The sequence below is a fragment of the Pieris napi genome, chromosome 13, assembly GCF_905475465.1.
Source record: "Pieris napi chromosome 13, ilPieNapi1.2, whole genome shotgun sequence".
Lineage (NCBI taxonomy): Eukaryota > Metazoa > Arthropoda > Insecta > Lepidoptera > Pieridae > Pieris > Pieris napi.
In genome coordinates, this window is record NC_062246.1 from 3,339,705 (window position 1) to 3,355,057 (window position 15,353).

At 33.5% G+C, this 15,353-nt stretch overlaps 1 protein-coding gene across 1 annotated transcript; it reads right to left on the reverse strand.

The window, feature by feature from the left end:
- Nucleotides 1-232: 232 nt before the first annotated feature.
- Nucleotides 233-15,157, reverse strand: LOC125055047 (protein I'm not dead yet-like). The gene is made up of 15 exons (XM_047657252.1): nucleotides 15,043-15,157; nucleotides 12,893-13,019; nucleotides 12,028-12,180; nucleotides 11,371-11,486; nucleotides 11,082-11,196; nucleotides 10,407-10,509; nucleotides 10,083-10,143; nucleotides 9,738-9,863; nucleotides 9,560-9,674; nucleotides 8,940-9,055; nucleotides 4,264-4,355; nucleotides 3,427-3,519; nucleotides 2,681-2,880; nucleotides 1,163-1,300; nucleotides 233-398 (listed from the first exon to the last, which is right to left on the reverse strand). The coding sequence occupies exons 1-15, from the start codon at nucleotides 15,114-15,116 to the stop codon at nucleotides 267-269; spliced, it is 1,761 nt and encodes a 586-aa protein (XP_047513208.1). The 5' UTR covers nucleotides 15,117-15,157; the 3' UTR covers nucleotides 233-266.
- Between the last annotated feature and the right edge of the window lie 196 nt (nucleotides 15,158-15,353).

Below are 15,353 nucleotides of genomic sequence, written 5' to 3' on the forward strand. Positions count from 1 at the left end.
TTACCTTTACAATAATAATAATAATTCCAATTTCAAACTTTTTTATCATGGAAAACCAAGTGTCTAATAATAATTTACGTAACCCAAATGTTATATTAAAAATAATGCATTCTATATTTAAAAAGCGTTCCAAATCAAAAAGTTAATATTATGAATTAGGAATGAGGCCTATGGTATGATTAGTAATAAAGGAATCTATTTAGAAAAATGAGACACTGGATTAGATCAAAATTTTATCGGTATTTGAAATATGGATATCCTTTTTATTAATGTGTTCGTGTGTTATATATCCAGTCAGGTAGAGTGTGGAGATCAGGCCATACCACTGGAGCCCAGAAGTTAATGCAGAACCATGTGATTATAATCGTCGTTAAAGTTGGTCCTATTCCTGCCTTCATCTGTGAATGATTTTGAATAATAATAACACTTGAATAACATTAAAAAGTTCGTGTGTATTATGACGAACGTAAACGGAACTCGTTAACTAAAAAATCCAATAGACCTACGATCTTCTGGCCGTCTTGGCCTTGAATTTCTTTATTGACTTAATTTATTTCTGAAATGGCAAGTAAGTGGATCCCATCTAAGACACCGCTTTCCTGACGATATTTCCACACAGTACGAGCCAGTCATTTGGTGCAGTGATACAAACTTCACTAGGTCGAAACTTTTCATACATTCCGATCATCCTTAATGTAATTAAATATTTATTTCATATGCGTATAGGGTACAATTCTTTAAAAGATTCGAGAGATTTAATATTGACATCTTCGTGAAATATCCTATAATATAAAATACTAGTGGACCCGACAGACGTTGTCCTGCATGATATTTCAAGCAATTAGTAAAGCAAAGTATGAAAGTACCGACTGCAGCGCCATCTGGCGGGCTGATTTGTGAATCTAAACCATACCCAGATCCCCTTGAACACACACAAAAAATTTCATCAAAATCGGTCCAGTCGTTTGAGAGAAGTTCAGTGACATACACACTCACAGAAGAATTATATATATAAAGATTATCGCGTAACCTCCAGGAGCGCTGTTTAGTTTCTCATAAACCTTTAAAAGCCTTAGACGTTTACATATCTTTTTTACTAATAAGTAACACGCTGCTGATGTTACTACATATATGAATAATAGTAGAATAGCAATAACGTTACCATTTTCGCTGTCGGTATGTTAGCGACGCTTTGAACGACCAAATTTCCCGGCGTCCCAACAGGAAGACAAAACGCATATGACGACGAATAACCTGCTGCTATATTGTACCATAATGGGTTTTGATTTATTTCTTTCGCCTGGAAAATAAAACGTTACTTATTTCTCTTCGAACAGTGAATCAATGTTGCTTTTTGAATTTATACTTCTTCAGGCGCGTTATGAAAAATTGATGAGAGTGAAATTTTACGATGCGTACGCGCCGTGACACAAAATTAACAGAATGAAGTTAGTGGCGCATGTTGGCACGCATGCCCTACGACGCCCTTTGACGACTCATTGGTCTAGTGGTTAGTACCCCTGACTGCGAATCCATGGGTCCCGGGTTCGATCCCCGGCTGAGACAAGACATCGATGTGATGAGCATTTGGTGTTGTGCTTAGGTCTTGGGTGTTTAAATATGTATTTATATGTCTATCTATCTATAATATGTATGTATATCCGTTGCCTAGTACCCATAACACAAGCTTCACCAGCTTAGCATGGGACTAGGTCAATTGGTGTGAATTGTCAATAAAAAAAAAAAAAAAAAAAAAAAAAAAAATGCCACCTCTGTTCATTGTGTATTTATATTTATAATATTTATCCACATGCTTTGAGTTTCTACATTTAAAACACGTGTTTTCATTTTGTTTTCATTATACAAGTGCGAATTTTATATGTGCGTCAGCATTATAATCACAAGTGAATTAAATTGAATATTTAAGTCAATACTAATTAATATTAGAAAATAATCATAAATATAATATTAATAAATATTTATTTATTTAATTTTTCAAATGTAAACTGAACTTTATTGACTATAATGACTCCTTTTCCTGTCTTGACTATTTAATTGTAATTAATTATTTGCATGCAATCAAAGACTATTTTTAATAATGCCAAAGAAGTATAACTTCTGACGCGCGTACATAAGTACACGCACACTTTTTTATTTTAAATGTATGTAACACAACTAGAAAATTGTAAGTGTTTTGTACAATTTATTTGGTCAAATACGCAAAATCATTAATATTTCAAATGGAAGAGACTAGCTTCCAACGACTCATGAAATCCTAGTGTGCGGGCTGTACTTCCTCTTTTAACTATTCTTCCTTTTTATTATGTGTAAAGTCGTAAAATATATAATGGGCATACATATTTCTGCATCGTTTCTCGCTGATAATGTGTAATAGTATTCCATTTTGTGCATCCACAACACAATTATTGAGATTCCAACCGTGGTCTTTTAAATTATGTAGTATTCGTTAAGATATAAATTGTCTTTGATTAACATAACCTTTACAAATTTAAAGAAAAACTGCTTTACAGTCACCGTGACCACGCACGCTGTAAAGCACGCGAAACGTCGGATAAATTTAAAATTATGTCAAATAGTTGTAAATTTATAATAATACATAAGTTTAATCCGGTAAAAAGCGTTTTTCTTTAAAAGATATAAATTGCATAAAAGTATTTACCAATTGCATAACGATTGGCGCTATAACGTTGCACACAGCTACATTCGATGCGAAGTTCGTTATAAAAACCGTAAAAATTATAATGAAGAAAAGAATAGTTCCATTGTTCAAATATCTGAAATCTTGTAATACGGCACCAATTTTTCCATTGAGGTTCGTATGTTCTTCCTTCGCTGCTTCGGAGAGGGCAAAACCACCACCTTAAAGTGAATACCCCAGAACTTATTAATTGTTTGCCTTCATCTCTGAAATGTAACTTTGTGAATATGTGAGAAAAGGTTCTTTAACTGAATGAGGCTTTTACTATGTTTACAAATAAAAAACGTACGGACCCCTTATAAGGGATAATTAGTTAAAGATTATTATGGCTACTTAATCTTTTAAGGATTTTAATAACACTAATATAGAAATATAAATAATTTATTTGATATAATACTTGCTTGGTATAAGTACGAACATGTATTTCATTTTAAAAAGGGCATAACTATAAAAGATACAAACAAATTACTTTAAATATATTTTAAAAATTATATTTCATTTTAAAAAGGGCATAACTATAAAAGATACAAACAAATTACTTTAAATATATTTATAAAAATTATATTTCATTTTAAAAAGGGCATAACTATAAAAGATACTGTAAACAAATTACTTTAAATATATTTTAAAAATTATATTTCATTTTAAAAAGGGCATAACTAGAATAAAAGATACAAACAAATTAGGTACTTTAAATATATATTTACCTAATAGAAACATGAAACTGTATGGCATTATTTGATTCATAGTTTTCCAATCAAGAACAGATGGTATAGAATGTTTCGGTAAATCCTCATGCTCTGAAAAAATATTGCATAAAGCTACAAAATCAAGTTCAATGTTTTACATCTAAACTCTCTTCTACATGTATCGGTTTCGCGGTCTTTTATCTATTTTTATAGGCCAGTAGGTGATCATTCATTCCTTTAAGGCATGCATTACTTTACCGTACGAGCGAGTGTTTTGATTGGGGATCGAACCTACGACCTCAAGGAAGAGAGTCGCTCGCTAAAGCCACTAAGCCAACACTGTTTAAATAACATGAATTGAAATAATTACATGACATGAATAAAATAACTAATTTTCATATTTGACCATCTGAAATTTTTTTGTATCAGTATAGTATTTGTCCAGTGATACTATGAGTCTTAGCCTCAGATAGTAGCTATTTCGTTGGTAATCAGTATTCTACGTCTGACACAGATCATTGATTTTAAGGTCCAAGAAGTGATCCCCAATCTTTTTTGTGCCACCCCTCAAATGTAACATAATTTGAATTATTAAAAAATTTAATTGTTCACTCAAGAAATTGAAATGGTAGGTTTCAGAAAGGAATTACTAGGAAATTGCAAACCACAATTCACATTTCCAAAATTCCAAATAATTTCAATAAATTTTTGAATAGTTTTACCCCACGTTGGGAAACACTGGTCTAAGAAATGCAAGTTTTCTCACAATGTTTACTTTACAGCACTACAATTGTTAATTGCGCACATGGAAATATTATATATACCACTATTATATCAGTAAAAGTTTAAAATAACCTTGAGCTTTACAGTTATTGAAGAACTCCAATGTAGATGGCAATAAGAACATAAGAAAACCAACAAGCATTGCAGCTGAAGAATCGCCGACACTGAAATGAAATGAAATGAAATAGTTTATTCTTGCAAGTAGGACTATATAAATCACTTTTACAATGTCATCCTAAACTAGATGAAGTCGACATTTCCTAACTGACTGCCCTGAGAAGAAATGTCGAAACAAACTCGGGGGTCTTAGTCTCTTTTATAGTCCAGATAATACAATAATAAATTAATAAATTGGTGTAAACAAATGCAGAGTATTTACTGGACTGGTCTTTGGAAGAAAGAACCAGATCGATCTGAGCAAGCCTGTGCCAGCAGACGGCTAGCATGCCCCGAATAGCTCATGCAGCTCAACCATTTTTAAGGGAGCTGCACAACCCGGTACACAACAATACCGCCAGTGGCACCATAAAAATATGTGGGGCAACAACTCACTCAGATCGCCAGCCCAAAATAACTATAGACTAAAATGTATCAAATTATAAATCAAGCAAAAGAGTTTATGATATACCCGCATAATGTTTACACTTACAATGGATACAAAATGTATTTTTAAGGTGTACCTTAAAGCAAGGAAAAAATAATGAAATTGAAAAATATAATCGAAATATAATCATTATTCACTTGGCATGTCAAAGTGTAAAATATTGTATGCAAAACATTGATATACAAAAAACCCAAGATGCACAGTCTCATATAAAAGTAACGCTCGAAAGTGTCCCGAAACACAATTTCTGTCCATAATAGTATATGTTACAAGCACATATTATTGCAAAATCAACCTTACGCGAATTGCTTAAAGTTGTTATTACAACGCAGTGTATACGTACTTAAAGCAATAAAATTTTACGACCGACCGTGGTCGGTAGGACAAGGTATTGAGTGGAGTCGAACATGACTTTTTTATTTACAACTATTTAACATAATTTTAAATTTATCCGACTTTTCGGGTGCTTTACAGCGTGCGTGGTCACGGTGACTGAAGACAAAAGGTGTTGGATGTTAAATAGTTGTAAATTTATAATAATACATAACTTTAATCCGGTTAAAAAGTTTTTTCTTTAAATTAAAAAAAAATGTTAAATTGGCTACCTCCTGACCCACACTTTATATAGCGTAAATATATTTGTCAAAAACTACACACAAAAAAGTTCAAGAGTACATAAATTTATTTATAAAGAAAAATAAATAAATAACATCGACTCCACTTGTAGACGCGAGACTATTTGAAATGAGCGCACAATTTAGAATGTTGCGCTCATTTTTTGAGGACGTTTTTTTGACGTTGAGTGTGCATCTTGGGTTTTTGTATATCAATGATGCAAAAGCACAAAACATGTCAGTATTGTAGAAAAAGAAAAAATGAATATGCACTAAGCACAAAACATGTCAGTAATATAGAAAAAAAAAAATGTAAAAAAATGAATATGCACTAAGCACAAACATGTCAATAGAATAAAATAAAATGCATATGCAAAAGCACAAGACATGTCAGATTGTAAATATGTACAACATGCAAAAAAAAAAAAAAAAAAAAGAAGTGAAAGACAGCTTACAAAAACACAAGCGATAGCTGTATAAGCGAGCAGCTCAATCCCAGGCGTTTCTATCATTTAAATAATCGGATATCCTGTAATATCCTTTAGTTAATAATTTTGATTTAATAAAAAATTTAAATTTCTTAAGGGGAAGTTTACGAACATCCATAGGAAGTTTATTGTAAAAGCGTATACATTGACCCATGAACGAGTTGCTTATTCTATGAAGGCGAGTAGCATGAACTGTTAAATTATTTTTGTTCCTAGTATTTCGGGAGTGAAGATCAGACAATTTGACAAAATCCGGTTCGTTTTTGTAAACATAAAGTAAATTTTCAAAAATATATTGTGAAGTTACAGTCAGAATGTTTATCTCTTTGAATTTCTCTCGGAGAGAAACTCTAGGACCTAAGTTATATATAGCGCGGACAGCCCTTTTTTGTAATAAGAAGATTGTATTAATATCCGCACAGTTTCCCCAAAGGAGAATGCCGTACGTCATCAAGCTATGAAAATAACTGAAATAAACAATTCTGGCAGTTTCCACATCAGTAATTTGTCTAATTTTCCTTACAGCATAAGCAGCTGAACTGAGCCTTCCAGACAATTTGTTAATGTGTGGGCCCCACTGTAGTTTGGCGTCAACAGTAATGCCAAGAAAAACAGTTGACTCAACAGGGTCCAACTCTACTCCATTCAGTTGTACATTGGTGCTTAACTGCCTCACATTAGGCGTAGAAAATTTTATTAATTTAGTTTTACTTGAGTTCAAAAGCAGATTATTAACATTAAACCAATGGACAACCTTAGATAGTGCCAAATTAACTTGGTCAAAATTTTCAAGTTGACGCTTAACTTTAAAAACAAGCGAAGTGTCATCCGCAAATAATAGGATTTTGTGATCATCCCTTACACAAAAAGGTAAATCATTGATATAGATAAGGAATAAGAAAGGACCTAGAATTGAACCCTGCGGAACACCCATAGTTACCACAGATCCTTTTGATTTTTTGCCATTAATATCTACACTTTGTATTCTATTGTCTAAATATGAACTGAGAAGTCTAAGAGCCTTATTTCTAATGCCATAGTGGTGTAGTTTCTTGATAAGTGTGTCATGGCAAACACAGTCAAAAGCTTTGGACAAGTCACAGAATATGCCTAAAGCATCCTGTGAATTCTCCCAAGCCTCGAATACATTTTTGAGTAGTTCCACACCTGCATCAGCAGTAGACCGACCCTTAGTAAATCCAAATTGTTTGGAGTGAAAAAGATTCTGTCTGTTAAAATGCTTTAGCATTTGCTTTAAAATTATTTTCTCAAAAATTTTGCTCAGTGTAGGCAAAATTGAGATAGGGCGAAAATTCGTAGGATCGGTTGTACTACCAGATTTGAAGAGTGGAATCACCTTGCTTAACTTCATTAAGTCCGGAAACACACCAGATGCGACACAAGAGTTGAACACAATTGCCAGAAATGGGGAAATACATTCAATTATTGAGGATATTATTTGAACTGACAACCCCCAAAGATCGGTGGACTTTTTTACTTCCAAATCTTTAAATGCATCTAGAATGTCCTTAGCACTAACAACTGTAAATTCAAAACTTGTCCCACATTCTGCGACACAGTCTTTAAGTATGTTGTATGCGGAGCCGGAAGATGACAACAAAGTTTGAGTTGTTAATACAGGAATATTAGTGAAAAAAGATTCAAACTCGGTTGCCACCTCCAAATCCGCCCTAACATCTATATCATTAATTTTAAGATGAAAATCATTATTCTTGACTGTGGTTCTTCCTATTTCAGAATTAATAATATTCCAAGTAGTTTTAATTTTGTTTGCAGAAGATCGTATTTTGTTTTTAATGTGTAAAGATTTTGCGGCAGCACAGGCTCTCTTAAAAGTCTTAGAGTAATTTTTAACATACTCCCTAAACCTTTCACTATGATCATGGTTCCTTTCATTATATAATTCAAATAATCTTATTCTGCTTTTAAAAATACCTGGTGTTGCCCAGTCACTAAACAAAACTCGATCACTAACAGAAACTGATCTAGATGTAAAAACCTTCTTAAACTGAGAATTAATCATGTTAAATAATGAAGAGTAAGCTTGGTCAGGGTTATTGTGATAAGGCAAACCAGGCAGTTTTTCATTTAAATTATTTTTAAAAAGTTCTAAACGATAACTGGTTACTGGAACAAAATTAACATTTTTTCGATTTGCTTTAACAATGTCTTTAGTAAATGAAACAGTGATCTGAATCTAACAGATTAATAATTGAGTAGAAAGTTGGCTTCACATTTGTAAAAACATTGTCAATACAAGTGGCACTGGTGGCAGTTATTCTAGTTGGCTCAAGGAAAATATTATATAAATTATATGATTTCAATAAGATTAAAAATCTATTAACAATACTAGATTTATCTAATAAGTTAATATTAAAGTCTCCACAGACGGCAACTGTTTTATTAGTATTAGATATTTTTATTAATACATCTTCTAGGATTTTTTCAAAAGTATCGTATAAAGTACTAGGGGGCCTGTATACACTCAATACAATGAACAATTATATTAAATTATATAGTAACACCGTGTTTATTCAGTAATATATTACCAAATAATTAATATCATAAATTAAGCAAATAAATTATATAGTTTAAACCAGTTTTGATGTTAATATTGAATATTTTATCCTTATAAAATTTTATTTTATTTAAGCGTGTTTATAAATAAAACCGGTTATATTGCTAGAAAAAGGAGTGCAACTATTTAAGCGCTACAACCCTTTGAGGTCTGGGCCTCAGATTTTTGTATCTGTTTCATGATCGTTTGTCAATCTAATAGGCAAGTAGGTGACCAGCCTCCTGTGCCACGCCGTCGACTTTTTGGGTCTAAGGCAAGCCCGTTTCCTCACGATGTTTTCCTTCACCGATCGAGCGAATGTTAAATGCGCCGAAAGACAGAAAGTCTATTGGTGCACAGCCGGGGATCGAACCTACTATCTCAGGGACGATAGTTGCACGTTGAAGCCACTAGGCCAACACTGCTCATGTCTAGATTAGTAAGCAGAATAAAAATACCCGTACAATTTCTTATTTCCCAATTTGAAGTAATTCGAAACTTGATCACCCCACCCAGGAAATATTTGTGGCGATCGACAGAAAAAAAGGCATATGGCTAGACTGAAGAGTAATATAACCATCTGTAAAAAATATATGGTTAGGAAGTTCCAATTTAAAAACTCATCCGTATTTTATTAACGCCATGTTATTAAATTAATCTCTAATTGCACTGCCTAAATTCACTAGGGTCGGATTATTGATAATTCATTAGCTTTTAGCTTTCTGTTTCCTTGTTTTGTTTATGATCTTATGATTTTTGTATTAATAAGTTGCATTTGTTGTATTAGTAGTTATACTGTAAGATTATAAAATAAAGAAATTAATAAATGTTTACGTCTAAAACCAAACATATTAATATGGAATCATTTGTTAATTAGTTTTATTAGTAGCATTTATTAAATACTATTTTTAATTAATTAATTACAGATTATAGCTGCAGGTTAGAGTTATAGATTATTTCTACATTATCAACTTGTGGTGTGAGAAATTCACTACCTATTTAGTGTCTAATGACTGAACCACAATAAAAACACAATACAAAAAATTTAATAGGAAACTAGCCATAAACTAGGTGAATAACTTACGATTTCCCAAAAGGTTATCCTTCCAAGATTTTTATAATCTTCATTTACAACTTTTTCAGCGGCTTCTATTCCGGATTGTGGCACTTTTGCTCTTTGTGCTGCAGCACTTTTTGGTCTATAAACATAGAGGAAATATAATAAATCAGAACAAAGTTGTATACTTTATGTTTACACTCACCTTAAAAATCCGAAGTAAACAATGACCAGGTATATATACATTGCACCTTCCATCAACATCATGTATGGAATTGCGAATGCAGAAAACTTAGGAAATGATAAATACTCCGGCGCATTTGGATATGTTCTGAAAATTACCTGATACATTGATACATTTCCTGAGACAGAAGCTACCTCATTGGTTTAGTGGTAAACGTTTGTCTTCAGATACATCCTACATAAATCCAGGTAAAAAAAATGATAAAAAATCATCCTTACGCCACACGAGACGTAATGCCGTTAAAGAGTGTGATTTAGTTTTTTGTATATGAATAGTATTTCCATTATTTTTGTTTCATTTACTTACTTTGAAAATAGTCCTTTAAAAACGAAGTTTGTTGCGGTCCCTACTAAAGTACCAATACCACCTGAAAAATTCATCTCTTTTATAATGTGAACAAAAACTAATATGTATAATGTGAAAAAAAATACAAGAACTTTGTAAAAAAAAAACAAATGTGAACAAGATTCACATTTATTGTTATAAAAGGCACAATCGCTAAGTCACTATGTCGCCTTTTTCGACGTTGCCGAAAGCTTTTTAAAAATACAGTGTAAAAAAATGCACTGGCATTTTGCATAAACGATAAAGAGTATTACTATGAGTAAGGTAAACAAATTATAACAATACCTATAGTAGCAGAAAACGTCACTGCGCAGAAATAACACGTTGTAATATCTGATGCAATGTTTTCACCATTTTTATTGACATCGTAAATGCTTAACAAGTTTTGCTGTAAAATAGTTAACAATCTTAATCTTAGAATCAAGATACAAGTGAAAATCTTGATAACAAAAAAGTAGGAAGTTGGAAGATACGTAATATAAAACAGTCCCAAATAATACTAGCAATATTAGAATAGCCAACGTTGATATAATATACATATTACACTGTAGAGAATTTTTTCTCTTCACCTGGAAGGTGGTGGGGTTTAGTCAGAAATCGACGTTATTATTAAACAAATTAATTTAAATCCAACTCATTACATCCTATATAAGTCTTCAAACATCATCACTTTTTTTATTAACACAGTTAAAATTTAACTTACCACTTAATACTACAGACGAAACATGTTGCGCATTTTGTTTTATTTGTGAACAATATTAATTCATTTTACACTTTTACAAATTACAGTATAATTATACAACGCGAAATCGTTTGACCATTAATATTACATTCAGCGAAAAACACGTTGAGATTAAAAGCTGTTGGGTTTGAGGAGTCGAAACTATGATCATTAAATACGATTGTTCAATCACCAACAATGCTATCCTTCGTTTTAAAAGCGTATACTCGTATACTTACGTCTTCAAAAACTTTTAATACGGCAAAGTTTATTGGTACCATTAAAGTAGTAGCTGCTGTATTTGTAATCCACATAGAAATGAACATCGTTATGAAGCACATCGCAAATAATAACCTATAATTACAAAAAATAGTCACTTATATTTTTGACGCAACAAATATAATATCTTCGCCACTATAAACGGTTTTTGCTCTTAAAAATTGTTTCATATTTGAGTAGTATAATAAGTCTACGCTATAGAGTAAAGACTTTAAATTTGTAATACAATACGTTTTAAATAATAAGTACTTATAATGTGAGTAACCAATAGCACGGATGGCACATAAAGCCAATCTCTTGTGAAGTCCAGACTGTTCCACGGCATATGCAAGTATCATACTGCCTATAAACATCATTATCGTATCCTGTAAAAAATAATAATTAAAATATAGCGTTTATGAAAGGGTAAAATTAACGATTGTACGTTCCGTTAGATTCTAATTGAGCGACAGAATCTCTCGTTCAATACGCAGTGAGCTGCGATATGATACGACATGTCATTTTTTTAATGGCTCTGGGACGGTTTGTGCATTAGCGAGCGTCAAGTATAAGATTTTTATAATTCGTGCTTTTTGCCTTAGAAATACGACCATATCCTCCATGTACGGTTTAGGCACTCGCCCGGTATCGCACAACACTCCCAAAGGCCGAGAACAAATTTAAATTAAATTAAAACTTGCCCTCGAACCGGGAATCGAACCCGGTACCCCTCACCTAGCTGCCACTTAATAAGACCGCTAGACAATAGACATGTCATTACATCCGTATGAGCAATTATATTCAATGATAACGTTTCGCCTTGCACCTTTTTACTTCAGATTCTCATTTCTCCTGTGGCTCAATTATGAGTTTGACAAGATAACGCCAACGAATAACGTTTGCATATTTGTATAAAAGAAGACATACATTCATATAACACCAACAGCATTCATCAGTACTCATGATTCCGGTTAAAGGGAAGATTATAATCGGAAAAAATGATGTTAGTGGCAATGGTATACATTCAGTTACCCAGTATATCGCCATTAACACAAGGGTATATCCACACCACTGGTATTTCTGAAAATAATATTTAAATCATAATTTTCACAAATTACGTATAGTGTAAATAGCGGCAATATTCAACGTATGCTTTATAAAAATTATTGTTAATGAGTTACATTTCTAATCTTGTTCATTGTAGATTTCAGTAGTTGAGCAATGTTGGCTTAGTGTGGCTTCAGCTTCGGGAGAGGCGGACACAACCGCCGCATCGCATGTCGGGAAGCGGATAAGGCTCTGCTGTTACCGCATCCCGCCTAAGGCGATTGTTGGTGGCGCCTTGGGGTTTTAGTGGGTATGCACATTCGCGAGTCCCACATAACCCTCCCACACTAAGCAGTCGCACCGCGGTAGGGTATGCGCAATGCATTTCCCCAAGTAAAAAAAAAGTGGCTTCAGCGTGCGACTCTAGGTCGTGAGGTCGAAGGTTCGATCCCCGGTTGTGCACCAATGGACTTTCTTTCTATGTGCGCATTTAACATTTGCTCGATAGGTGAAGGAAAACATCGTGAGGAAACCGACATGTCAGACCGAAAAGTCGAAGGCGTGTGTCAGGCACTGGAGGCTGATCACCTACTTGTCTATTAGATTTAAAAATGATCATGAAACAGATTTTTTATTTTTTTATTTTTATATTTCAGTAGCCTCTGAGTTTGATAACCAGTATAGACAAATATTCTAATAACAAATCATTTGTCTTTCTTGTATATATACGTAGTACTGTATTTACCTTAGGCGGAAAGGATAGCAGTATTGGTAAAAGGATAATCGGCGTAATAAAACAAACTAGTCCCCTCCAATATATGCTTAGAATTAATTTGGTTTTATCCCATTTAGTTATTGGAGTGTCATCGTCACTGGAAATAGAACTTCTTTAACAGATTAAATTGCAAAACACGGCTTTACTGCAATTGTAGTCATGGTTTCATTTAAATGTGTCGCTTAAAATTATTACTATCGCATTTTCCGAAGTCTTGACTATCGAGGTCGAGACTGCTACCACTGCTAACAAATCGATTCCGTTAAATATAGTGAAACTCTCTTCGTGACAGATATGGCAGTCATTTTTTATATGATAGGGGGCAAACGAGTCTACGGAGAGGTCATTAATTACAGCTTGCGCAGCCCATGGACACCCTTGTACTGGACGTGTTGCCGGCCTTTAAGAGGAGTATGACCTTTTTTTAAAGTTTGAAGGTCGTCTCTCCCAGAAAAGACCTCCACCGGTAGTCAATTCCACAGCTCACCAGTTCGCAAAAGGAAATGACTAGAGAAGCGGACTGTGAAAGACTTCCAGCTATCAAGGTGGTGCTTATGAAACCTGGAATTATATCGGCTCATGCGGTTATAAAACGAGGACACAAGGATCAGCCGAAACAATTCTTTCTTCAATTCTCCGTACACTTTGTAAAATACGTATAGTCACTGAGAAGAGATAGAGAATCAAGCCGATCAGTAATAGATAGGAGATTGCAAATCCGACAAGCCCTCAAAAGAAAGAAGCTGGCATTTGGGGGCATCTGCCCAGAGATGTGAGCAGTATTCCATATGAGTTCGTAATTGGGCCTTGTACAGCTAAATACGTTGTACGTCAGTGAAATACTAGCAATCCCTACCCAAAAAAACCCACTTTTTGGAAGCAGGTTTGGCTTTTTCTTCCACACGTCTATGAAATTTGACTTGTTGCGATATGCTAACCCCAAGTATACTGAGCCTGGGTGAGTTACTAATGAGAGCGCCTTCAGATTGATACAATAAATAGATCTTGGAGGAGGATAAGCAAACTTAACAAGTTTGCTACTCCCCCACCTAGAAACTTTTTACAGTACAGTTGGAATTTCAAAAACAAGTTTGCTACAGCTGTTATAGACTTCAGATTTAGGCATATTCCATTGGACGGAGTATAGAGCATCGGTGCTGTGTTCAATAGGTTATTGCTGCTCAGAATTAACAGACTGGGCGAGAGGACTTACACAAAACGCCCGCACAAAAAGCCCGTCAGGCTTAGGAATGAAGCACGCTACGTCAATAAGGACAATGCTACGTCGGAAATTTACCAGCCATCGGCATAATCCATATGGGTTGCCTAGCAAATTTCAGTCCAGAGTATTTTAATTAATATTAAAAAAAAATATTTTTTTAAACATTTCACCGGTATGATTATTAGATAAATTCTATACCAATCGAAAGTATGAAGCCCATAGAATATGCAAATGTTAGGTTGTTTTTAAACAATTAATTATTTATGTGTATATTCTTTATGTGACACTAAAGTATATATACATCTTTAGTAAAAAAGAAAGTTATAGTGATACATATATAATACTACCCTGATTAAAAATATTGATTGAAAAAAAATTAAAATATTAATTAAACATACTCAGGACTGAAATTTGCTAGGCAACCCATATGGATTATATTTATTGACATATTAAATTAAATATAAAATACGTTTCATTAAATAAGCATCTCGGTGAAGGTCGTTGTATATCGGGATCTTATACTATCAGGCAAACCGTATGACAGTAGCCTGTTGTAACCCTATCAGAAGCCTTGGCTTTATAGAAGCTAGCCACCAGTGGTTACGCTCTGTGCATAAAGGAGTAACGGAATTAGACGTCACTGTAGTGCTAAATTAGCTTTTGTTATATTGACGACGTTATAGTTCGACCGTCTCTTAATAATATAATTATATACTCTTGATACTTAATATAAAAATCAATGTATATGATTTTTGTAAATTAATGACGCGCACTGCCGCGGCCCGTTCCCTTTCCGCATAGACTCTAGTAGGTGAAGTTCTACTACCCTCTTATATCTTGAGTAATTTAATTTACCTAGTAGTAGCTTGTATGTATAATAATTTATGTATATAGTTACTTATTTTGTTCCAGGGATTGGTCATCTGTTATCTCTTCATTGAGATTAGCGACACTATCACTCGGCAAAGACATTTTGCAAATAATTTATATCCTATAGACCAACGCGATTTAGCGATCCCATAGGCTTTGAAATTACTTAAATTTTTTAACTGGGTTTTACTACATTGTTATATTTATATAAGTTTAATTTTGCAATACTTGAGAAAAAAACAATGAAAAAATAAATAAATAAAAATAATCCTTGACGCGGATTACATATTCGATCGGTGCAGAACTTTTTGAGTTTTTGAAGCGTTCACAAACCAACAT

Excerpts from the sequence above, each read along its gene's own strand:
- LOC125055047 (XM_047657252.1), bottom strand. The coding sequence starts at position 15,116 with ATGTCTTTGCCGAGTGATAGTGTCGCTAATCTCAATGAAGAGATAACA. Across the intron at positions 1,301-2,680 it reads CGCCAATCGTTATGCAATTG|GCGAAAGAAATAAATCAAAA; the intron begins GTAAATACTTTT and ends TTTATTTTCCAG. Across the intron at positions 399-1,162 it reads ACATACCGACAGCGAAAATG|ATGAAGGCAGGAATAGGACC; the intron begins GTAACGTTATTG and ends AATCATTCACAG.